A 24,436-nucleotide genomic window follows, 5' to 3' on the forward strand; every position below is an offset into this window, starting at 1 on the left:
CCGTGAAACAATTACTCTATGTCATAGAGCACCAAGCCGTTGCAAACTGAGGTAATGTGGAGCTAAATACACGTCTACACAGAGTAACATCCAGTTTGGTGTTTTTTTTTTAAAGTATTATTGTTTTCCCCCCTCACCTGATGGCGTTAAGTAGAAATACATGAATGGTTGGTTTTTACAACTGGGACTTATGTTCAGAACACATAGTAACTTTCTACAGTGACCGGGTGGCCTCACAGGAGACTGATTTCTACATGTATATGAAAAACTAATCAGAACATGTCCAAAAGCCCAGCAGGGGTAGGATAACTAACATGTTTGGGTGATTAGTGTTTCTTATGTATATTTCTAATGGTCAGGAGGGAGCACACCATGCAGGGTCTGAGGTGTTGACTGCAAAAAGAGAGAAGAGGTGTTTCGCTGGGGTTTGAGATGATGTCACATAGAGAGCAATGTAAATGGTTTTATTTATAAGTTTGTTTATATGGTCAATGTTCATCGGAGCAGGATGGAGAGCGGAGCTTTTAGATTGTATTTTTTTTTTTTGTGTGTAGGTTTCCACCAGGCTGGTTCACCTCTCACATCCTCTGTGCAGACGGGACCGACTGGACAGACTTTCTCCGGGAGAGCTTTGACCTGAGGAGAGGAGATCAACAACAAATTGCAAATAGGACAGTCAGATAAAGGTAAATAGCAAGCTGTGTAAAAAAACACCTAATTTTATAAGAAATCATATAAGTCATGAACACAGCCACTCATTGAATTTTCAGGGATATTTTCCGGCTGTATTATCATATGAACTCACTTGGACATTTTACGGACATTTTACAAGGGGTATGGCCGGAAAAGTTCTGGAAAATGTTGGCCCCTCTGGAAACTGTCAGGAAAATGTCCGTAGTTCTGTGCATGTCTGAAAACAGCTACACTGTATCTGTTTCTCTCTGGGAAAACAGCCTACACTAGACCTGTGAAAGCAAGATACACTCATTTTAAATGTGTTTAACCAACAGCAAACAGCTCATTTGTGTTGCTCTTCTGTTGGATTTTTCCTCGACAGTTTCTTCTCCACCCACCTGATGGTGCCAGCTAACAGAGGGTTGAAAGCATACAGCCAGTCATGCATCTCTTTGTCATTGGTGGCCTGCAGCAGTATCCCACGATGCTCGGTGCACACAGCAAACGTGTTGGGAGTCTAGAGATATTTAACACAGGGGTTACTGATGTTTATTCAGGTTAGCAAAGTTAGCTGTTCATTTTCTTAAAGATAAATCTGTATTAGGATTGAATTCAAGCTGGGTCATACCCGCAGTAAGGTTTGTTTGTCTTCGCTGTATTCCACCTTTGCAGACGACAGGTTGATGACAGCTCTCTCAACACTGTCCCTCTCGCTGCGGTACAGGTAGACGTAAGGCCGGCGCACCACCACGTAGCGCTTCACCCAGCCACTGGTGTGGGGCTCCAGGAAGTGCAAGTAGCCCTTCTTTGACACGATGGGGCTGCATAGGATGAAAGAAATAAGAACTTAAAGACAAACTGAATAAACATTGATCACAACTGCTCTTCATCATGTTTAGTCCCCAAGTGAAATTAGTTTAGTATGACATGTGAAGTCTGACCTGACGCGAATCTCCTGTATGTCAGGAACAAAGCTGTATCCTCGGAGAGCTTTCTTTCTGTCCACTGGGCTGTACGGGTCCAGATCTGGAGTGGATGCTCCTGAACCTGGTTCAGTATGTCTTCAAAAAACAAATTTATGATTTGACAACAAGAAATTAGGGTTCAACTAAGCAAAGTTTCACAGCACAAATTATTTGCACAGGATGGTGACATATGAATCGGGATATTTTAGCTTAATTTCTGAATAGTGGGAGGAAGTGGAGACATGTCCATCTTAATGTACAACTCTGTGGCTGTGAACCATGACATTGTCTCGGGAAACATTACATTTACCAACACACTGAATTAAAATGATACTGAGAGTAAGGACATGTAGTTACATACCTAATGTCATAGTGTCCCTCGACCAGTGACGGGCAGGTAGAAGATGGAGTGAGCGTGCTCAGTCCAGATGACGACTCCCTCATTAGTGACGCAGACATCTCAGAGAGCTAAAACACACGCACCCATGTACACACACAAACGCAAAACACACACAACATAGATGGAGAAGCACACACGCAGACACACACAAGACAAGAGGGACAAATACAGACACGGACGAAACATATCGGGAAACAATTAAGCACAAACAACACAGACATGCATTCAGAAAACAACTCAATCAGACAAATTGTCATGTTCTGGCAATGTATTGTAGAACAATCTCTGTAGCAGTGTAACACAAATCCTCATTATGTCTAAGAGCCCCTCATTGATTAGCATGTTAAAGACATGCAGGAGTAAGATCAGGTTAGTGGGAGCCTCGCAGTCTCAGAGGAGGAGGGACAGTGACAAATGAGGTCGGGGGAAAAAGAAGATGAAACTAAACCATTCTCAGGGATGAACAAAAGATACATGGGTTTCAGAGGAAAGAGGTGAGCAGGAGACCTTCGTCAATATTATCCTGAAAACTAGAATTATCGCCCTGCAGTTGTAAGTCTCAGGGAACCAGTGCACTTTCAGTCTACACACTTTTATGTTCCAGAATCATATTAGGTCACAGTGACCTTTGACCTCTGAAATCTAATCACTTAATCCCTGAGTCCAAGGTTTAAAATTTGAAGAAATTCCCAAAAGGCAGATTTAATATATCATGTTCAAGAGGCCATAAACATGTTGTGTGGGGCAACCGTCACCTTGATCAGTTAATCATCAAGCAAAAAGGGATTTGTGAGGCCACTGTGACCTTGACCTTTGACCTACAAATTCTAATCAGGTCATGTTTGAGTCCAAGAAAATGTTTGTGGCAAATTCTGAGGAAATCCCCTAAGGGCAGTTTTGAACTATTTAGTTTACAATACCAAAAAACATGTTTTGTAAGGTAACAGTGACATTGACCTCCAAGTTCTAATCTCTTCATGTGTGAGTCTAAGTAAATGTTTGTGCCAAATTTCAAAGAATTCCATGGGGGTTTTCCTGGGACAACGGGTCCACAAGGCAAATAATGTGCAGTGTGAAGTTACAGCGACCTTGACCTCGGTTCATTCGCGAGCCAAACTGGACATCTGTAACAAATTTGAAGAATTTCCCTAAAAACGTTCTTGAGATATTGTGTTCACAAGAAAGGCAAGGACAGACGGACAACTGAAAAAAATAATGCCTCGGGCCACTAGATGTCACCGATGCTGAGACAGAAAACGTTTCTTGTATGATTATCATATCTGACATATCTCATCCATCTGGATAATATTATTGAATAATATTTGATGCAGGTCTACTGCGTGGTTATAAAGACCGAAATCTTAAAAAGAACTGAGGGAAATGAAATTGGATGGGAAAAGAAAATTAAAAAGAGATAAAAATCTGTGCTGAACAAATGATCGAATGATTAAATGCAGTGGCAGAGAGTGGGTGAAGTGCGGGGCTTTAATATTTAGCGAAGGCAACAGAGTAAACGTTGAGGTTCAGAGGGATTATCGGGCCGGGTTACGGGGCCTAGGCTGGGGCTCACCTTGCTCTCACTGGCACTGCTGCTCACCTGGCTGTACTCCCTGTTGAAGGTGTGCATCAGCAGACGCAAACACTGAGGGGAAGAAAACAATGACAACAGATTTTTTATTTTTAGATGATGTTGAACCTAGTCATTGAAACCACACGATGAGCTCAAATGAGCAGCAGTCACCTTGGCAGCCAGCTCCCTCTGCCTCTGGTTGGGGCTCTCGAGGGCGGGGCTGCTGCTGGGACTGTGGCTGAGGACGGGACTCTTCGCGAAGTCGCTAATGTCGCTGCTCTTGTACAGCGCGTCCTGCCCCGCCTGCAGAGTCGCCTCCAGCTTCTCCCTCAGCAGCAGGTAGTGCCTGGTCTTCTCCACCTATAACCACAAGCAATGCATCATTTTGCTGGATTTTTGTATTGTATTTGCTTCTTTTTTGTTCTGCGTGTCAGTTTTCTTGTGAAGGATGCAATGAAGTTAGTTTCTGTAAAAATGTAATTTGTGTCCATGTTTTTTCATAGTTATACTTTAATATCTATAACACCCACTTTAAATAAAGGTGTTGGTAGTTTTAAAGGGCAGCAAATAATAATAATAATCATCTAACCCACAAATCTTTTCATCAATGTCGAGCGAAAAACACTGTATTTCAATGACCCGAAGATTTGGTGTAAGAGTAGACAGTTTAATTAGTAGCTTCAGTTTAAGTTAGTAGTTTTAGTTCTTGTGATAAATTAAGAAACAAATAGGATTATCAGGGAAGGGTTGTTTTTTTTTGCTGATCTATTCGTTCTTACTTTTCTGTCTGCAGACTCTCTTACCTCCTGCAGTAAGCTGAGTTTCTCCAGCTCCCACTGGTGATCGAGGATGAGGCTGTCGCTCCGAGGCCTCCAGCCAGCCAGGTTCTCCTCTCCTCGCACGTACGCCACCGAGGTGTCCAGCACACGCCTGCGACGACGCTGCATGCCTGGTGAAGAGAAGGAAAAGAGTCTCACTTTAAGTACGACAAAACACAATCGGTCATGTTTGAGATTTCCTCTTTTTTTTTTTAAGATGATTTTCTTGTTTGCTTTAGTTCCGTCTCACCTGGACTTCCATTGTCAGCCACATGGCACAGAGTGACTTCATAGACTCCTGTGACACGGTTACTGGGATGGAGAGAGCAAAACATTTTAACAGTAAATAACATGAAATATACAGTATATATATATACACAGATAGTAGTCTAGGTTGCACTGTATTGATTCAGATTGCACAAACCTCTCTGAGGGCCGGAGGCAGCCGGTGCTGAAGAGGTTCCTGATGGAGCGAGAGGCCGGCAGCTTTGCGTCACGCGAGTAAAACACCATGCAGAAATCTTTGGTGATCACTGTCGGCTGAGTGCAGTTCTCCATCTAGTCAAAATACACAGAAATCCGATTCCATTCACAAGACGGCAAAAGTGTCTGATTGCTGACTGCTCTTGGTTTGAATCAATACTTATTTGAGACAAGATATAATCAACGTTTTGAAATCAATGTAAATCAGTGGTATAGGCTGAAATAGTAGGCAAATAAATAAATAACAAAGAAAACGGGCAAATATAAACACACATAAGAAAAAACAATTTCCAAACCTCCAGATAAGCAGACAGGGTGATGTAGATCTTCTCCCCATAGGGAGTGACTCTGTTCAGGAGAAGAGAGTTGTGCATGGAACTGTCCCATGCTGCCTCAAATCGGTAGAACGTCCTGAAAGAGAGAAAAAAACAAAACGTCGCCATTGATCTACGTGTTTTTTTTAAGCAGGAAGATTCAAGCTAATAAGAAAAAAAAAAAGCAGGTGAGCAAAGGGATATCTTGTTATCATTAAATTGAAAAGATAAAAATGATTGTCATTATACCTATGATCAACTCCCAAGGAGACGCTGCCGTTAAAAAAGAATGAGAAGAAAAAGGCGGAGTTAGAAACTTTCATCTGAAGCTGCTGAAAGTTCAAACTCAAAAAAACTATGTTGATCCATGCAAAGTTAACTATGTTTTAATGCAAAACATAAAAATGTATTAATACAAAATAAAATTGTGTTGAGTATGAAAAGCCCTGAAGCAGTGTACAAAATGATACTAATGGATGGTTGGATGGACGGATGGACGGATGGAATGAATAGATAGCATACTTGTCATCATGTTTTGGCCAGAAGTATCCGGAGGACAGGATGTTGAGAGAAAGGATGTTGGGGTCGATGATGGTCTCATCAGCCTCTGGTGTGTTTCGAATGCGACCTTAATCAAGTTAGGGTTATGGTTAGGGTTAGGGACATTAGTTCAGTGACGAGACATTATTTTAAAAAATTAAGGACGTTTCATTTTTCTTCATTACTCACCAATGACCAGCTCTTTCACCTCTTTCCACTCGACATCATTTCCTGTCTCATGAGCGATGGTGACGGTGATCCTCCTCTGAATGCCCTGTGCAGTCCAGAGAGGACGGGAAGCAAACCCAACTCAATTAGCTGAAGTGATTGACCCCAAGCTACTCAAAGTATAATTGGCTGCTGACATTTTTCACCCTGAAGTCTGATAATTATTTAAAGAGAGGTTGTCTGACCTGATGTAAGAGGAACATGCCGTGACAGGGCATCCCAGCTCTGTGGTCCACAACAGCAGGTATGTAGCTGGGGAAAAGGAAAAATCAGAGACATCAAACACATGTTGATATACACTTTTTTTTTTCACCTTAATGTTTTTTTACTTTTTTGTTGATTTCTTAGATAGTAATTCATGGATCTTGATGAAAAAAATCAGACATGTTTCATGGACTGATATTATTAGTTTGTGCCGATCTAGTGGATTTATGTTGATGTGGTGGTTTGAGCACAGGAGTTTCCCCTGAGAGACTTGAATTCAAATCCCACTGCGTTAACCTATTATTAATTTTAGTTCACATTTTAAATCTTTCAAAATAATGACTTATAACCACAAGGGTGCAGCGAAGAAAAACAACTTTTAACAGGTTGTAGCCCTCTCACTCCCTCTGTCTCTAAATGAAAAATGATACCCCCCAAAGATTGTTGTCCGCTTTCAGGGCTTCACTGCAGTGATAAAAAACGACATATCTTTGTGTATCTATTATTATCTTAGATGGAAAACAGATACAAAGATAAGACTCACTCTCCGTTGGCCTCCAGCTCACAGATCTCAAAGAAGGCCATGAGATCGTACTTGGCGTGACATGGTCCCGCAGTGGAGCGAGTCAAAGTGCTGAGCTTGGTGGCCGGAACTGACAAGTGAACAGAGAACAGATCAATGTGTGACAGAGCGGAACAGTGTAAACCACACGGAACTGATACTGCCAATAGTTCAAGGGGAAGAAATGTCAACATCACAGAGCAGCTTGTTTTTTTTAACCTGTTATGGATTAATTGAATAGATTATGTTTGATTTCCATTGATTTAACTATCACAGATTACTGTAGGAAAGAGCGGATCACTAAATTAAACTAATGTGTAAAAATACTACTTATACAAGGTGGTGGTGAAATAAATGACACATCACAGATAAATAATGATGTTTGATAAACTAACCTGGTTTGGATAAAGGCATCACCCTGGGGAACTGCCTCCTGGAGGGTCTCAGCGGACTAAGAGACAAGACAAGGACACAGAAACGTGAGGGAACTTGAGGGTCCCATCTAAAAGTGATCGACTCACACACACCAGGCATCAGCCGTCAGAAATAACAGTTCAGATTTCTCCCTGACCTGATCAGGTCTTTGCAGAGCGGAGGGAAGGGCTGTTTCTGGTAGTGACCGAACACCTCGAAGACGATGGGCTGAGTCTTAATGTACTCCACAAAGGATTTAGTCACCTCCACTGTGATCTGACAGAGGAGAGAAGGAATGAAATGTCACTACAACGCTTCAGACAATTAATCAAGCAGCCTGACAGTAAATACAAGATAAGTCAAACATATTGCAGTAGTTGTAACCTCACATTTTGGACATGGTAGAAGCCCAGCGGAGGTCCTCTGCCGGTGTTCTTCAGCGGTTCAGTGGAGAAAGCTTCGTCATGACGGTGGATGAAACTGAAACAAGAGAAGACTTTATAACAACTCTGACAAGGAGTTTGTTTGGCATTTGTTTGTTGACAGGAATACATAAGACCTATTTAACGGATTAACATGAAACTTGGTGGAAGGATGCGGCATGAGTCAAGAAAGAACCCATTCAATTTTGGTGCAGATCCAGATAAGGGGACTGACACGGGAACTATTTTTCACTTTCTTTAACATTGTGAGATAAGGCGTTTTATTACATTTTCGAAGAGAATGTTAGGAATGTTGAGGGTAAAGATATTTATGAGTGTGTGAAATTTGTGCAGATCCAAATAAAAAAAGTATATATTATTATTATTATTATTATTATTATTATTACCAAAGTCCCAGTCTGACATATTCTCAACTTGTATAGTACTCAAATCACAAACAACTACCGTCCGTGAACATTTTAAATGGGATCGGAAAAACTTTATTGATACTTTATTGATCACGTGTTGGGAAATAAACAACTCTGAACACTTAATGGGACCAACAGTGTTATTCTCTTTGGTCAGGACTGGCTGACTGAAGTGTTGCTGTTCACTCACTTGAACTGGCAGAAGATGTCAGCATACTCGGCTGAGATGCTGGAGGCCTGCAAGACGGTGACTCTGAAGGTGAAGGTGCTGCCGATCTTCAGGTGGGACAGGGCAATCTCTGGGGAGAGGTCCAGGGGGAGATCCAGACCCAGACTTAAACTCTTCTCTGGGCTGCTGGGAGGCTCCACAGAGGCTACATGACACAGGGACAGACACAGTTACACTCTGAAGCTGCAGTTTCTTTTTTCACCACAAATTTTGGCTTTTTTTCCCTTATTATTCTGACTGGATACTTTTGTTTTAGATGTTTATATCCTGTGAGCACTGTAAAGGGAGAACTGTCATCAGCACAGTATTTCTCGTCTGCTCAAATCCTGAACAATGAAAAATCCCAGTTCGATAGACAGACATAACTAACAGTCCGTGCACAGATCTACTCTCACCTGCACACGTGTTGTTGTTGACTTCATCTGCAGAGAATCCAATCTCAGGGCTTTGTCCTTCCCCCTCCACGATTCTCAGCTCCTCCTGGGAGGTGTTGGAGTGTGACATATTACCAGGACACGATTCAGTCTGGAACTAATACAAAGACAAACAAACAAAATAATATCATTTGACCAAATCTTGTTTGACATTGCTTGTCCTTTTGGGCTCATAGGATACCTAAAAACCAATAGGAATGACCTGTTTGTACCTTCTCAAAATGTTTGTCTTCGAAGGAGATCTTGGCGGTGCCGGACTGCCTCACACCAGAGCCGTAATCAGGGGCCTCCTCATCGGCTGAAGAAAGACAAAGCAGAGGACACAGTGTTGTAACAGAGATGGAGTCATTTCAAGTAGAAAGCGTCTCAAAGAAAGCAGCTATAATGATTTCAAATAAACACTCGGCCTGGATGTTTCTACCTGATATTGCCTGCACAGCCACTCGGAGGAAGCCTTTCACTTCTCCTTTCTCGCTGACGATGGCCACGCGGTGTACCAGGGGCACCGGGTACAGAAGGTTACTCAGGTACACAAAAGCCCTGAGGAGAAGAAGCGAGGGAGGGGATGAGATTTCATGTTTACCAAGATGTTTAGTGTGCGTTAAATGAGATTAATGCTGCCTCTCTTCAGTATCTGACCTGCCGACAAGACGGAACCAGGGGAAGCGGTCGTAGAACGGGTCGCCTCCGGTCAGGCTGTGGTCGCAGTCCTCCACAGCACTGCTGGGGAGCTCTGCGGCACGGTCGTACATTTCTCTCATCAGGTCCAGCCTCAGCCTGCAGAGGGTATATTGAACAAAAAATACATAAACAAACCAGAACACGACAACAGGTGGAGCTAAAATAATCAGTTGATATGAATGAATGTCTCTTCGCTTATATTAGATAACGTTATGAACCATAAAATTCACACTTTGTTTTTATTATGATGGATCAATAAAACCTTGAGCGTGCGATCAGCTTTAAGCGTTTACCTGAGTTTCTCCAGAGTCCAGTAATGCGTGGCTCCGTTCTTCTGATCCTGGACCTCCACGGCTACGATGGTCTGAGGGAAAGGTCGTCTTTCTCTCTCCTTGGCCACGCAGGGGGGCAGCAGGTCAGGCGGCAGCGGAGAGTAGAGAGTGTCCGTCAACAGGACGAACTGGAACTGCACCTGTGGACCACACAAGGACGTCAAACATGAGTGGCAGCTTGTTTATATCCAACTGTGTCTCAACTGTGAGACTAAATGTAGTCATTTACAAAAATCTGTACAAAATATAAATAAAAAATAGTAGAGTGCATAAATCCACCATTTAACTCCATTTAAATTCACTAGATACAGATTTGTATTTGTATCTGCACCAAATTCCGCTTTCCATAAATATGCCAAACGTGCCTGTGTTTTTCATCAAGATCCATGAAAAAGGAAAATGTTAAATGAAAGTGATAAAAACACACATCGCCTGTGGCACAGTGCTGAGTAATGTTTGACTAATGTCACACCTTCTTCTTCAGTTCCACACTGATCGCATTGGCCTCCTTGAGGAAGATGGCGTTGCCCCACAGCAGATCCCTGAGAGAGGTGAACTGGTAGAAACGCCACTTTCTGAACGCCCACAGAGCCAGCTCCGTCTCACGCTGCGTCCACGGCACTGGGGAGGCAAGTGAGTTGATATGAGAATCAGATGTGACCAAACAAAAGCCTGAGTTGTTTGTGTTGAATTTTAGAGTTGAAAGTGACAGTATCACCTTCCTCTTCAGGCTCCTCCTCTTCCTCAGGTGACTCCAGGCACCGAGAATCCACCTGTCTCTGAAGAGCCTCCAGTTTACTCTCATAGTCCTGAAAGAAAACACATGATGCAGATCAGGAACAGGGTGAACGTATATTAAACAGTTATCTATTTCAAGGCTGCACAGACACAAGTTCATATTTGATGTTTTCAAATTCAGCTTTTTCTTACCAGTCTTTGCTGTTCCAGTAGGTTACTGGCCTCCTCCCTTTCTTTACGGTACTGATCCTCAAGTTCCTGAAGCCTGGAAGCAAAGATATATAATCACATGTAAGAATAGTGTAACTTTATTAAAAACATTCATTGTTGTGAACAAAATTCACAGTTCTCCACACTCACCTCTGCTCCATCTCCTGCTTCATGTCGATGCCTTGTTTCTCCAGCAGCTCTCGCTGAGCGAAGGCCCAGTCGACGGGCTCCACCGGCGTCTCAGCGCACGGCGTCCTCTCTCGCTCCAGACGAGCCTGCTCCGGGTCGTTGAAGCGAAACACGTGGCTCTTCCCCAGGATGATGCGATTCCCTAAAAAGTTCAAATCAAAATAAGTCTAAATGGTCAAATGTGTGATGATGTCACACAGTAATTACAAAGCTGGCATTACTGCTTTGGCATTAGAACATTAAAGCACTCTTAGAAAGTAAAAGCTCATGCAACAAAATAACAAAGTGACTGAAAAGTCTTGGTAGTTATTCAGATTTCCAAACTCTTACTTTGGCCTCAGACTTCTCTTGACATACTTTTCTATATTTACTGTTCTCTGTGCAATTACTTTGTTTTCCACCTCATTTCAAACACACTCACCAGATCGCAGAACGATGGGGGAGGTCTCTCTCTTCCCATTGACATACGTCTCTGACTCCTCGCATGGCTCAAGGATGACACATCCTAGAAAAATAAGGTATATCTCAAATACATGTGCAAACTGGAACATTGTAATTTGACATATTGAGGCAAAGTTGTTTACCTTCTCCCTGAGGGCCCGTGGTGCTGCTGAAGGTGCAATGTTCGTCTCTGATGAAATGGCCACTGAGAACGATGTCTTGACGAGTCTTGGCATCTTCTCGGCCAACCCTGCGAGAAGATACGCCGATAAAATTTAGACAAATCCCCCAAAACAGCCCTCGTTGATTCATATGCCCGACCAATCAGGAGTCAGCTATCAGTTTTGTCATTTCACTTTCTTTTTCTATCATTAAATAACTAATCAAAGCCAAAACTACCGGACGAATGAACACATAGACATCAGTGTGATATCTACAATGACAGAAAATTTTGAAAATGGCGTTTATAACCTATACTGCACCATCGACACCAGGTGGCAATCGAGATGCTTTGGCTTCTGTTTTGGGTAGCAGTCATCTCGTCCATCTTTATTTACAGTCCATGGTTTGGATTAAATCTCAAAACTGAAAATATTTAAAACCTTACTTGGTGATGCCGTCTTTGATGTAATACAGCAGACACTCGGACATCAGCGGGTCCTCGTTCAGGTTCACCAGATGAGGGGTCTGAAGGTGGAAGTCATGATCGTCATTTGATTGTGTTTGTGTGAGATCAGAGAAATGTTGCAAAAAATATCAAACTATCATAACTAATAGTGATGAGCACCTCACCTTTTTCGGGGAGAAGACACCCACAGTGCCTCCGTCTTCTCTCATGGCAACACCCATCTCAGCCAGCAGGGCCTCTCTACAGGGAGCGTCATAACATACAATTTTACGGATATTGGTTAGATGTTTTTGCAATGGATAGCAACTGTCCTGTTGTACAGCTGAAGCCTAAAGCTTTCAAAGCTAACCTCAACATGCTAACATGCTCACAATGACATGAAAATATTTACTTACTTAATTTTTCATGTAAGCATTAAATGTCCACAATAAATCTGAGAAAATCTTTCATAGTGTTAGAGAATGTTTACTTTACATTCATACTGAGGGGAACATAAATGCCTTCCAACTTAAATTAAGGCACTTATTAAACATCTGATGATTTTTTATACTGTTTTCTGCAGGTTAAATGTCATATCAGATTAAGTGTGAGTCTATATTTTCATTACTATGGCTCTGTTTTGTTAAAGAATTGTTGCTGTTACTAAATATGAACAGCAGGGGGCAGCCCTCTCAACTAAATGTCGAACTCCATCTGTTTGATTTTATCACGTTGCTCTCTCAGTGTCTTTCAGACATTTCCTTCTGTGGAGCATTGCTACCAATCTAATATTTGAAAAACAAGTACATCCCTACAGACTGCAAATATGGCATATAGTGTTGTTCAAGCAGCACAGCAATGGTCAAACTATACTAGTTAGTCACTTTATTTGAGTTAAGGTGGAGCAGACCCAAATGCGGGTGGGTGACGGGACTGTTCCGACTGCAATGGTCATGAGCAGGATGTATGAATGAGAGCTGACATAAAAAAAAGCTGTAAAACACAGCATGAATAATTTGGACTGACCTCTCCATGCGGATGGCCTCAGTACGCCGCAGCTTTTCCTCCCACGTCTCATTGAGCTCAGCAATGATTTTCTCAGTTTCCTGGTGGTGAAATTAAGACAGATAAAATGTATCCACACCAGATTTCATTGCTGCTCCTCTGGATTTTTGTCCTCCTAACTCAATTGATAAACGTTCCCATTTCCCACCTCTACAACCTGAACAATCTCACTATCCTCTCTCCTACCTTGAGTCTCTCAATGGTCTCTTCACTGGCCGGGCTGAAGATGCGGTCGTGGAGATTGCTGATGGACCCGGCGCGACTGGACAGCACCGACAGCGAGGGAGAGGGGCTCATTCCTGTCATGGCGTGGGTCACTGTGGAGAGATCACCCCTTTGATTGACAGCCTGGCGATTATTCACAAAGTTCTTGTAATCGCACAGGTCTGCCAGAGAGAGAGGCGTTGCGTGGAGGAAAGCAAGGAAGGAAGGACAGAAGGAGGGAAGGTAGAAGCAGACGCCGGGTAATTAAGGAGAGACACCAGGGATTGAGAGGAACAAAATGAATAAAAGAAAAAAATAAGGGGGAACGACAGGGAGGAGTACAAAAGAAAAGAAGAGAAAGCTCAAATAATGGATCAAAGAAGCAGCAGTAATTTGCTCACCAAAGCCATCGCAGAGAGAAAAGAACAACGCCAATCACCCAAAATGCAAAATAGACAGAAAATTAGAGATCAGATGCGTTTTTCTATTCTCTGACCCTCAAATACATTGAAACAGATTCAACAAGCTTGCAGGCAAGAGAATGTTATGAGAAAGAAATGAAAAAAAATGGTTTTCTTTTTCTTTTAACGTTATGCATGTCCTGATGCCTGAGGTAGCATAGCTCCTGAGAGTCCAGGCCTCAAAGCTCCTGACTCATAGCGTCAATTAGCTCCACACACAGAGAACCAGGATGCAACATTTGCTCCTCAGTCATCTAAAATGGCGTCCTCCTAGTCAGTCTTGTCTTCCATGATTTCTAATAATTGTTTAAGAAAATGCATCAAACAAACAGATCCATGCCAACTCTGGCTTCGATGCTATCTGCTTTCTATTTTTTTTTTTTAAACAAAGAGTCCTGATGGGATCACATTACTTTTAATAATACAATTAAAGCTTCCCATGTTAAAAGGAAAGCAAGGAAACATGTGTTACCATGGAAATGAGAACTTATGGAGAGAAAAAAGGAGGCCATTTTGCAGAATTGATTAAAACAACGAGGTTTAACCTCATAGATCATTTTTGTGGTCCTCTAAATAATCACTTTAGCAAATCTCATCTGACTTCACACTTGATCTCAAGGGGCTGTGTTAGTCAGGTTTCTGGTGTGGTGGAGGAGGAAGGCCGGCTTGTGATTTTAATTTTCTATTAGTTGCAAAGCGCAGGCTCACTGAACGAGTTATACACACATTTCAAACCATCGATGACAGGGCCGGCACAGCGATACGCTGATAGGACAGAGGAGAGAAGAGACTGTGCGTGAGAGCTGTTGTCTTAATTGTGTATGTATATGTGTTTGTGTGTGTGAGTGTGTTTTTTTACGCACACTCACTCTCTATGATGTCTCCCAGGCCCTGTGCATACAGAAGGTCCTTGAGGCGAGCCACCTCCTCCTTCAGCTCACGCACCAGACGGTTGCTGGGGTCCTCGTTGATCACGGCGTTGCAGCGGATCTGTTTGGCACGGTCAGCATACCTGGAGGAAGAGAGGTCACCGAGGTTAAGAAACCATTAAGCTATAAAGTGTAATGCCTCAGGCTGACAAATGACAATATGAGATATAAAATGAGAAGGATTCTGCTGCAACTTCAGGGGTTAACGAAAAAAAGCTGCAGCAATTACAGTGCATACATTTGTTAGGACGCTATACAACCCAAAGGTCCATTCATGATGCAGCACAGCTGAGCTACATAATATTTTCCTCACGAAAATGCAAATATAAGCAGGGACTTTGGAAGTCAGCAAGAGTTGGGGGTGTTGCGAGCGATTTTATAATGACGTCATATTAAATGCAGCACAACATTTGTGATTTTTGTTTTCATTTGAATGACCAGTTTAACTACATTTTTACACAACCGACATCAGACTTGACTTTCTAGCCACCACACAAATCATGTTCCACATTTGAATTAGGAAATACAATGAATTTCCAAAAATTAAATCAAATATTATGGAAAAAAGTCTTATTATTCTGCTTCTCTCAAAATGTTTCTCTAGAAAATGATTGTTTTAAAATTTGTATTGATTTCTCTAGCTAAACGTGTATGCCTTGCAGTTACAGCTCCTTGCCAGTGGAGGCGCTGCACCCCTACTTCAAGCATCCTTGAATATAAGCAGCACAGATCTCCAAAATCCTTTGCTCTACATTTTGAATCTGTGTTGACGGTATCTTTAAAATTCACTTAGCAGGGAAAAACTACTGAACTAATTAATTAGATTAGAGAAGATGTTTTATTGAGATCTTTCTCACCGGAGGGTACTGAGGGTTTCATCATAGTTAATATCAGCAGGGCTCAGGGCAGCCACCATAGCAGTACGAGAGTTTCCTCCTAAAAGACAGAGAATAAGACAAAGCTTTATTCGACACAAGAAGATATTATTATTTTTTATTTTATTTTTATTATTGTTATTATCTTTATTATTAGCATTATTATTATTCATCGTAATAGTAGTAGTATTAGTAGTAGTAGTAGCAATGGTAGAAGTAGTCATATATACAGTATTATATTTTGCATACCTAAGTTCTCCCTCAGTAGCCAGGTCAGAACTGAATCTCTGTAAGGAATAAAACTTTCCACCTTCTTCTTTTTCTTGTTCTGCACACAAAAATAAACATGTATATTTTCTATTGACCCTTAAAAAGTTACAGAGAAGATACTGTACATCCTATTTGCCTTTTCCAAGTTGTGATAGTTGCTGTTGCTTACCTTGTTTGGTGCCGAGGCCTGACAGTTGAGAGAGAAATGTGTGTTATTCCAATAATGATAATATGAATGAAAAGGTTCAGCAGTTTAGCATCTTTGATGACACATGTAAAAACATACCAGTTCAGCCAGACCAGAAATAACTTTCCCCAGTGTGGTTAAAGACTTGTTGATGTTTGCTCCTTCCTGCAAATACAAAGCAATAAAATCAGTTATTTAGTCTGTATGCAAAAACACATTCACTTGAATTTTCCTTTGGTTGTATGCCTCGGCTAACCAGTGCAACTTCAGTCGCCCCCAGGTGTTGCTGACATGTTGCGTTATCAATAATCTGAGGTCACCTTGACCTTTCACCTTTCAACACTGACATCTAAACAGATAAGCATTGCGTCCAAGTGACAACTAGTCCGGAGTTGAAGAAGTGCCCTCAAGGCAGATTTGAGATATCATGTTCAAGAGGCCAATAACTTGTCTTGTGAAGCCACTGTGACCTTGACCTTGGACCGTCCAAATCTAACCAGTTCATCTTTGAGTCCAACGTTTGCACATAATTTGAAGAGATTCCCTCAGGGCCTCTCCGGCCACTGGCTGCAACAACAACAACAACCTCCCTCTCACCTTCAGTCTGGTTCCTTTGGCTCCGGTTGAGTCGGCTCTCTCGCTGCCAGCCAAGTCCACCAGACTGATCTTGCTGACCTGTGTGATGGTGGAAGATAATTTCAAATTAAAACACACCGACAGCAGTGAGCACATTTTACCAGAAACTACAATAGGGGAACAGGCAGTATAAGTTTATGTGCGTTATTTATCAATACATCAACTCATCAATCAGTTAACAACACTGCTGGCGAGACAGGTCATAAAAGGCCGTAAAAAATATTTTCTGCCTCACAGAATCTCTGCTGGAGCTGTGACGGCTTATTGATTTTTTTTTAATAAGAAAAAATAACATCCTTCCGTTGGATAGAATGAACACGAAGACATGACCGTGAGCTGAGCTCGGTGTCAGAACCTTTTCTAATGTGTTTTCTGTATCCATTTCGTGTGTCTTCTGTGTGAAGATGATGTTGAAGACAGCGTGGGAGCGACTGCTGGTCTCGTTCATGTTGGTAGCAGCCACAGTCCTGAAAAACAGAAAAAGAAATAGTATTACCGACCTTCGGTTGTATGACTCCACCAACCAGTGCTGTTTCCATTTTTTTTCACCTTTTTTTCACCTTGACCTTTGACCACTGAAATCAGGGAATCCTGGTAAAAATTTGAACAACTTCCCTCAAGACAGATTTGAGATATAATTTTCAAGAGACCAAAAACATGTTTGTGAGGCCACTGAAACATTGACCTTTGACCTTTGACCACCAAATCTAATCAGTTAATCTGAGAGTCTAGGTAAACATTTCTTATAAATTTGAAAGGATTCTCTCAGGGCGTTTTTTAGATATCGTTTTCACAATTACCGTTGGCCACTGGCTGTCACGGGCACGGAGATAAAAATAGTCAATCTTGATCTTGTCAGTGGTTCCATCCAGTGATTAATGAATTCATCCCAACCACATCACTCATCTTTCATCTTTGCCATCCACTACTACATCTACCGATCAACTGGTTAATCCCTGGTTGACTTTCGGGCTGTCACCTGGCTTTGTTTCCAGAGTCCATCAGGTCCTGGATGTCGTTGTAGGAGGTGACGGCCAGCTTGGATAAATCTTCGACGTAAGGTCCCATCAGCGGGTGCTCTCTGACACGCAGGTTTCCTTTGTTTTTGGGGTTCAGCAGGTCACGTACACGCTCACAGTAAATCTCCATGTAACTCACCTGGAGACGGCAAACAGGGAGTCATGTCATAAAATGATTCTACGAGTTTAATGGTTATCTCTATGACTCGGCCGGTTGTCAGACAGCAATTCAGTTCAAAGTGCTTTACAATTGACTTACGAGCATAAACTCGAACAAATAAAAACAATTAAACACAATAAAATAGATTATTAAAAGGTGTAACAAAAAGAAAATGGAAGAATCTTTAATATTCACAGTTTTTAAATGTTTAAATGTTTAATACTGAGACAAATTCTGTGACTCTGTGTAGCAACGCCTGCTGCTATTTGGAAACCAGCATTTAGATGACTCACCTCCACAGAGTAAGACAGGCTGTTTTCATTATTGATGTCATTGATCTTGGTGAACAGGTCCTCACACAGCTAGAAAAAAAAGCAGGAATTTTAACAGTAATTAAACAGGAAAAACACATGAATCAAAAGACAATTATCAAAAAATTTCAGTCGCATTTAAATACATTTGTGATAAATAAATTCAGAATTTGTTTCTCTGTGAGGAATATTTCCAATTTTCCGAACTGTATCAGAACTGTACGCTGCACTACCAGAGGTATGATCCCTTGTTGGTCGTCCTCCTGTCGTCCCATCATGGTGTAGCTTTTGCCCGATCCCGTCTGGCCGTATGCAAATATGCAGACGTTGTAGCCTTCGAAGGCATGAAGCAGCATCTCCTCTCCGATGTCCTTGTACACCTGTACCTGAGACGCATAGTTGATGTCCTCGGGCTACAGACATGAAAGGAGAGGAGTGGAAATAAAGTCAAAAACAAATAGATGAGACAAACAGATATCCATTGTTTTTTAAAGCATGATATGACATCAAAAATTTTTCCATGAAGTTATCTGAAAAATCAAATCAATATTTTCAGTCACCGGTGGTTTGTTTTAGAGAGAGTCATTAGTTTTCTTATCTGACCAGTAAAAATGATGATTTCATGAAAACTCACCGTAGTGTGTGACCAGTAAGAGAAGTCGAAGTTAAAGCTCTTGTTTTCTTTTGGCTGTTTGGGGTTCAGGATCGCTGAAATGAAGCAAAACAGATCATTCACCCTGACACCCTGCATATTATTCAATTTCACCATTTCTACTGTCAGTTCTCCAGAATGAAGAAGGTGGCAATATTTAAATTCATACCACTTATAAATCTACATCTGTCAATGCAACACAACCTCCTCACACACACACTCAATATTTTGGTCTGGGGGCAAATCCAGAGGCCAGTGATTGGCCCCTGAAGTGCCCCTGTCCTGTCAGTAGTCTATATTTAATGAATTATTCACTTACTAACATGTATGAATACTAACAATCAATATGGCAAATGCTTTTTTGAAGAACACAATCTGCTTCATGCAATTGTCAAAATATATTCAGTGATATGTGGATTTGCTCACAGTAAACAAGGAAAGACTTGAATGTGCCCCTTACTGAATCAGGAATCAAAAACATATATATGAACATTATTTATGACAGAATAAACATTAAGTCCTTATTAGGGGATTGAATAGATGATAACTGGTCAGGGGAGGGGCTGGAGAGGCTGGGCAGACCAATGACGTGGATACAACTGCATTTATCAGACTTCACCCCGTGTCAGTAAAAGAGGTTTTGAATCCCCTGTCATCTTGTTTAAAGAGGGGAGGGGTGCTGGCTTTGTGGAATATGAAACAAGAAATGAGCAGTAGCAGATGCCCTGTTTGCTGCAAACTGAATCCCCTCTAATGCCCCCAGTGGACACGTTTAACATTACAGCAGAACTGTTCAGCTAAAACGTGCACTCAGCCGGAATCAACAACGTCGCAAAAATAAAAGAGCAGTGAGAGCTGTGAGCACATTCACAGCCAGTGAAGTTAATGAGCTTAAATAATCAAAGTTTAAATCTTTGGCTCTAGTGAGGTCATTAAAAACACTGACCAGCACAACGGGCACAAACACACACTAGCCTGCATCAGCTGACCCTGTCAGGGCTCAACCAGAACAATGGGGTCTATTTGGCCCCTGTGGCTCGTATGATGAGAGCGCAGAGCTGTGGCGTCGCTGCATCCGACACACTGACGGGCTTCAGACCTGACTGAAGCTTTTGTTTCCCCTCCCCTGGCTGCCAAGATGTTGCGTGCGTGACTCCCTGCCCACTCTCATGTTTCTGCCGGTCAAAATTGCAGACGAGACAAATATCTGAGGTGAAAGTCGGCTCAGTGTAGGTCAAAGGACTATAATCATGACGGGATGCGCAAGCAGCGACTGCACAAAAAGGTGAACGTCACAACAGCTCCCCCAAAAATGAAGCTAATTCATCTGGCTGGCATCAGTATAGCTCATCAACACTGCCTACTCCATGTTAGCAGATGGAACATGGACCAAACAACCAAAGTTCAACAATTAAAGCCTTTTTATTGGTGACAATAAAGCACCTAGTGGACATTTCATGGACTGGTCGCAGTTGCCCCATAAGATTACATTGTAGCCACTGCTGCAGGGTCAGGACTGCTGGCAGAGGCTACTGGAACAATTCCAAAGGGTTTTGTTAGTACCATATATTTACACACCCACATTTCTAAACATTCCAATTCTAATTGCAGAAAGTTACTGTCTCAAGGATTGCAGTGCATTTCTTTCCCTCCCGATACTGTTGAAATAATGTTTTACAGCCACATCATCATGTTACAGCTCAACAATTCTGCCGTCAACTGCCAATACACAACAAAAAACTAAATCACTTGAATTGATACTCACTTGTGGTGTTCCCTGTCATCTGAATGATGCATTTACTGTCCTTCCCGATCTCTCTGGAGTTGAAGGGTCGAACCCTCACCGCCACCTTCACCGACGCCCCCGCCATGATGCAGGTAGGTGTGCGGGCGAGCGGTACAGCTGGAGATCTGTGTGGCTACACAGACACACACCTGGCACCTGCAGGGGTGGATGTCAAGAAGTATATTTACTGGATGCATTAGCAACAGCAGTGGACATGTATGACATATGGTTTCGTTATAATATGGTAGAAATAGAGAATTCACTTGCACGTTTCAAGGCTTGTTATTGTCATTAATATGGAGGACGGGGCCACGTAGGCCTAAACAAACAGCTTAGAATAACACGATCCTCCAGTTTCGGGGCCTTGTATCAGTGAGTCTGGCCTCAGGCAGATTCACGTTCGGACTAAAAAGCTTGGCCATCATTTGCCAGGAAGATCAGCAGAGTCCCTGATATTCTACAGTAAGATGGCTGCTTCCTCTCGGGGCATCATCCCCTCACCTCACAGGCCCTGTGCTGGCACCATGTCTCCTCGCTGCTTCACAGAAAATAACACAATTGTCTGGAGGTGTCTGTGGCGTTTTTCTCTGCATCGTAACAACAACCATTCCTCTCACTGTACAGCTGTCTATCATGGGAACCATTTAAAGTTGTCTCTGTCCATGACCCGAATATTTAGTTCGTTTTTTTTTTTTTAAAGGCCATTTTTGCTTTAGGGCTGCGCGGCGCACATCAGTCATCCAACCTGCACCCATGAATAACAACATCCCTCCTAAGCATCTCAACGAAAAGACATTATCGACAGTGCAATCACAGAATCTGAGGAGACATTCGTGCTATAAAGACAGTGAATATGCAGAACTCGTGTAAATATTGTCTCCTCCATCTTGCCTCGCCTGCCGCACCTCAAACACAGGCCGCGTAAACAGAAACGGCACAGACGCCTGCTCATCCACCACTGCGTCAGAAAGGAGGTCAGCTCCCATTAATACGCTTTAAATGACATGTTCGCATCATTTTGAGAGCAGATGTTCAGTCGTGTGGGCATTTTAAAGAGGAATTAGACGTTACAAATCCTCACTGAGTCCTTGTTCATCGCCTCTGATGCGCACAAGAAATCGCACAATCACATCAACACGCACGCATCTGCTGCCCCTCACCTAGCAACACCCTTTGGGGCCGATGCTGTGCCGTGAAAAACCTCTCACTCGATCCGTGTCTTACCTCAGCAACTCAGACTCGAGCTCAGAGGGTGAATCCTCCGCCCATTCAAACCAGCGCCAGGATCCAAATCTCCTCAGCAGCCCGTGTTTCTGTCAATGCGCGTCTGGGCCGGAGCGTCTACAGCATCCCTCCTGTGCGCGCGTCCATACATGGAGAGGATCCGCCGGGGAAAGAGCCTCAGCTTCAGCAGCAGCTGAGTGTTGAGCACAGCGGTGCGTCAGTCACAGCCCGAGTGGGAGACTGGCAGGCGGGGAGGGAGGGAGGGAGGGGCGGATGGCTGCGGGATGCTCCGTGCGTGAAGTCGGTCTGAGTGTGGGGAAAATGGCGGTGCTGCTGTGGCAAGGGGAAGCTGGGAGGCGGTGGTGACATCAGCATCAGCATCATCAGCATCACCAGCATCACCAGCATCACCAGCATCATCCGCAGCAAGCAGCAAGCAGCCATGATGGCAGAGCCATGCAGCCCAGAGGAGGAGAGGAGAGAGAACCAGGGGGGGGATTGAGGCTAAACATGGATGGATTACCACTGGTGGAAGAAGTATTCAAATCCTTTACTTAAGTAAAAGTAATGCCACCATGAAAATATTTGATTTCAAGTAAAAGCCCTGCATTCAAAACCTTAGGTGAAAGTATATAGGCTAAGTATTGTCAGCAAGATGTACTTATATGCAAAGTAAAATTACTCATAGTTTATCACTACTGGAGACGCCGGGTTAATGATATATATCCCCTTTCCAAGTTCTACACAAGGATGTGGATCTTATTTGCCCTTATTTTTGTTTTGTTTTGATAAGAGCTATCACACATCAATGTCTGCATCATTGACTGGATATAAAGAAATGAAGCCCAAATTATTCTGGATCGATATGTCGCCATCTTGCTTCGATAACGTCAGTCGGAGCCAGAGTTTGCTCAGTAAAGCAATCAAGGGTTAGAGCTAGTTTTCAGTCCAGTGCAAAGGCCAGTGAGGACGTCACACTGAGTCCCATTTATTTACAAGTGGTGTAATTATTGACCAAGCCAGACTCAGAGAGAGGCACCCTCTGCTGATCCTGCTGTGACATAACAGCTAAAAGAAAAGGCAACAACATCAGATTTCCAATTGTTATTAAAATACTGAAAAAGGTTAAATAATCAATCAGATTTTTAACTTTCAAAAGAAGGAAAGGGCTTCTCTACCCTGGTCAAGTATTCTTTAAAAAAAATAGGAAATCCCCATTTCATCCAACCATATCTTTGTGAGTGGGAACGTTGCACCTGACCAGTTTGGAGTTTGGAGTTCTGAGATGTTTTCTGTTGTTATGAAAACCAATTTTTGTCAACGCTATAAGAAAACATGATTTCAGTGGTATCTTCTTCATACTCAAACACTTATTTTTATAAAAAACAAATGCAACTTGAAATGTTACATAACCTTTGACCATGATAATGAAAGATATAGGGAAATATCACTGTTCAACTTTGATCATGGAACATTTAATGAGCCAAAATAATTGGTGGAGAAGAAGTCCTTCCTGAGCATGAAATGGATTCTCCTCACTCTTCCTAAAAATATTTTACCATTAAAATTACAAGCTGCTACGATTCTGGCCTCCCTCCCTCCGTCGGCTTGGACAGAGCTGTACACATTTGGCACTACAATTAAAAAAACAATACAACGTTAGCGGAGCAGCACAAAGGACTATGTGAAGCACCCACAACAAAATGAGGACATGTAACATATGGTCTGAATTCAAGGTGTTTGTCCGACCACACCAAGCGGCCATGTCAACGCTGTAGTGTCCTTGTTCAAGATGAATCCTAACACAGTAGGAATTGCTTGAGGGAAACGCAGAGGAGGAAACACAGAGGAACAAGCCACCTGTGCAACTGAGAAAAATGGGTTGTGTCTTTTTCTCTTAAGATGCACAACACTCCACCCAAAATAATATCTAATCTGAATCCAGTCTAATGCCTGGTGGGAGTCTGCGTTGTGTCTATAGATACAAACTGTATTTCTAGGGAAATGAAGCTTCAAAGGAGAAACATTAGATTAAGAAAAACACTCACTATGATTATATAATGAAGTCTCTGTGTGTGTGTGTGTGTGTGTGTGTGTGTGTGTGTGTGTGTGTGTGTGTGTGTGTGTGTGTGTGTGTGTGTGTGTGTGTGTGTGTGTGTGTGTGTGTGTGTGTGTCTGGCCATCCTTCCTCCTTGGAGAGAGCAGATTGGCTCGGCTAGGAGGAGGCTCCTCTTTACAAAACCAATGCTGAAGTGAGTGGAGGGGCAGACAAAATCAACAAACCACCTGCAAACTAACCTGAACCGGATCCAAGCTGCAAAGTGCAAGTCCTTCTGGAAACTGGCAAAACAACAACACACTGCTGACAAATAAGTTCAGTCTAAATATTGAACTATAAAAAGATTAAGTATTTGAATATCACACATTACACATTTATAGTGTGAACACTGTGTTGATAATAACATCAACCACCAGGGTTTGTATAGTTCATTTGAACATGGACTCATCGATATGGGAAAAGGGCCTTGATAACCAGATGTCTGCAGACTGTGTGACGTTCATAATGCTGAAAAAAGTTTTCAACAGTGAAGTTAAACCTACAACATAACTTATTTGTTCCATTCTCTATTATGACCTCATATGCCAGTGTACCCCTTATTGCCAACCGTGATGCGTAGGAACACAAACCGCCCCTCGGCCAACAGGTCAAAGACCTGTTAAATCTTTACCTAAGAGTCACAGTCAGACTGACTCTCTCTGTCTGTCGGTGTCG

The 24,436-nt window shown here is 42.4% G+C and overlaps 1 protein-coding gene across 12 annotated transcripts; it reads right to left on the reverse strand.

Moving 5' to 3' along the window:
- Nucleotides 1-112: 112 nt before the first annotated feature.
- Nucleotides 113-22,034, reverse strand: kif1ab (kinesin family member 1Ab). Of its 12 annotated transcripts, none has more exons than XM_034613350.1 (49): nt 21,664-22,034; nt 20,419-20,595; nt 18,636-18,709; nt 18,235-18,414; nt 17,984-18,052; nt 17,491-17,669; nt 16,867-16,978; nt 16,473-16,550; nt 15,975-16,040; nt 15,858-15,875; nt 15,668-15,746; nt 15,401-15,479; nt 14,484-14,626; nt 14,341-14,379; nt 13,136-13,335; nt 12,911-12,990; nt 12,070-12,145; nt 11,885-11,964; nt 11,421-11,527; nt 11,258-11,341; nt 10,798-10,978; nt 10,630-10,702; nt 10,418-10,508; nt 10,172-10,320; nt 9,661-9,839; nt 9,326-9,463; nt 9,108-9,226; nt 8,899-8,984; nt 8,648-8,783; nt 8,214-8,397; nt 7,563-7,653; nt 7,331-7,449; nt 7,155-7,210; nt 6,742-6,850; nt 6,179-6,245; nt 5,955-6,039; nt 5,748-5,853; nt 5,475-5,498; nt 5,208-5,322; nt 4,853-4,986; nt 4,679-4,740; nt 4,414-4,559; nt 3,782-3,970; nt 3,638-3,682; nt 2,002-2,108; nt 1,617-1,736; nt 1,304-1,496; nt 1,074-1,192; nt 113-636 (listed from the first exon to the last, which is right to left on the reverse strand). In XM_034613350.1, exons 2-49 carry the CDS (start codon nt 20,522-20,524, stop codon nt 579-581), a joined length of 5,130 nt encoding a protein of 1,709 aa, XP_034469241.1. In that variant the 5' UTR covers nt 20,525-20,595; nt 21,664-22,034; the 3' UTR covers nt 113-578. The 12 variants fall into 12 exon arrangements, with proteins under 12 accessions (XP_034469241.1, XP_034469239.1, XP_034469245.1 ...); XM_034613348.1 differs by having other exon boundaries at nt 3,611-3,682; XM_034613354.1 differs by having other exon boundaries at nt 3,611-3,682; nt 13,136-13,266; nt 21,664-22,033.
- Nucleotides 22,035-24,436: the final 2,402 nt, after the last annotated feature.

Source organism: Hippoglossus hippoglossus, chromosome 17 (genome assembly GCF_009819705.1).
Source record: "Hippoglossus hippoglossus isolate fHipHip1 chromosome 17, fHipHip1.pri, whole genome shotgun sequence".
NCBI lineage: Eukaryota > Metazoa > Chordata > Actinopteri > Pleuronectiformes > Pleuronectidae > Hippoglossus > Hippoglossus hippoglossus.

Coding starts and splice junctions, on each gene's coding strand:
- kif1ab (XM_034613348.1), bottom strand. CDS start 20,524: ATGGCGGGGGCGTCGGTGAAGGTGGCGGTGAGGGTTCGACCCTTCAAC. Junction 18,053..18,234: donor AACAAGGGATCATACCTCTG/GTAGTGCAGCGT, acceptor TTTTTTTTCTAG/CTGTGTGAGGACCTGTTCAC. Junction 17,670..17,983: donor GCCTGTCTTACTCTGTGGAG/GTGAGTCATCTA, acceptor TGCCGTCTCCAG/GTGAGTTACATGGAGATTTA.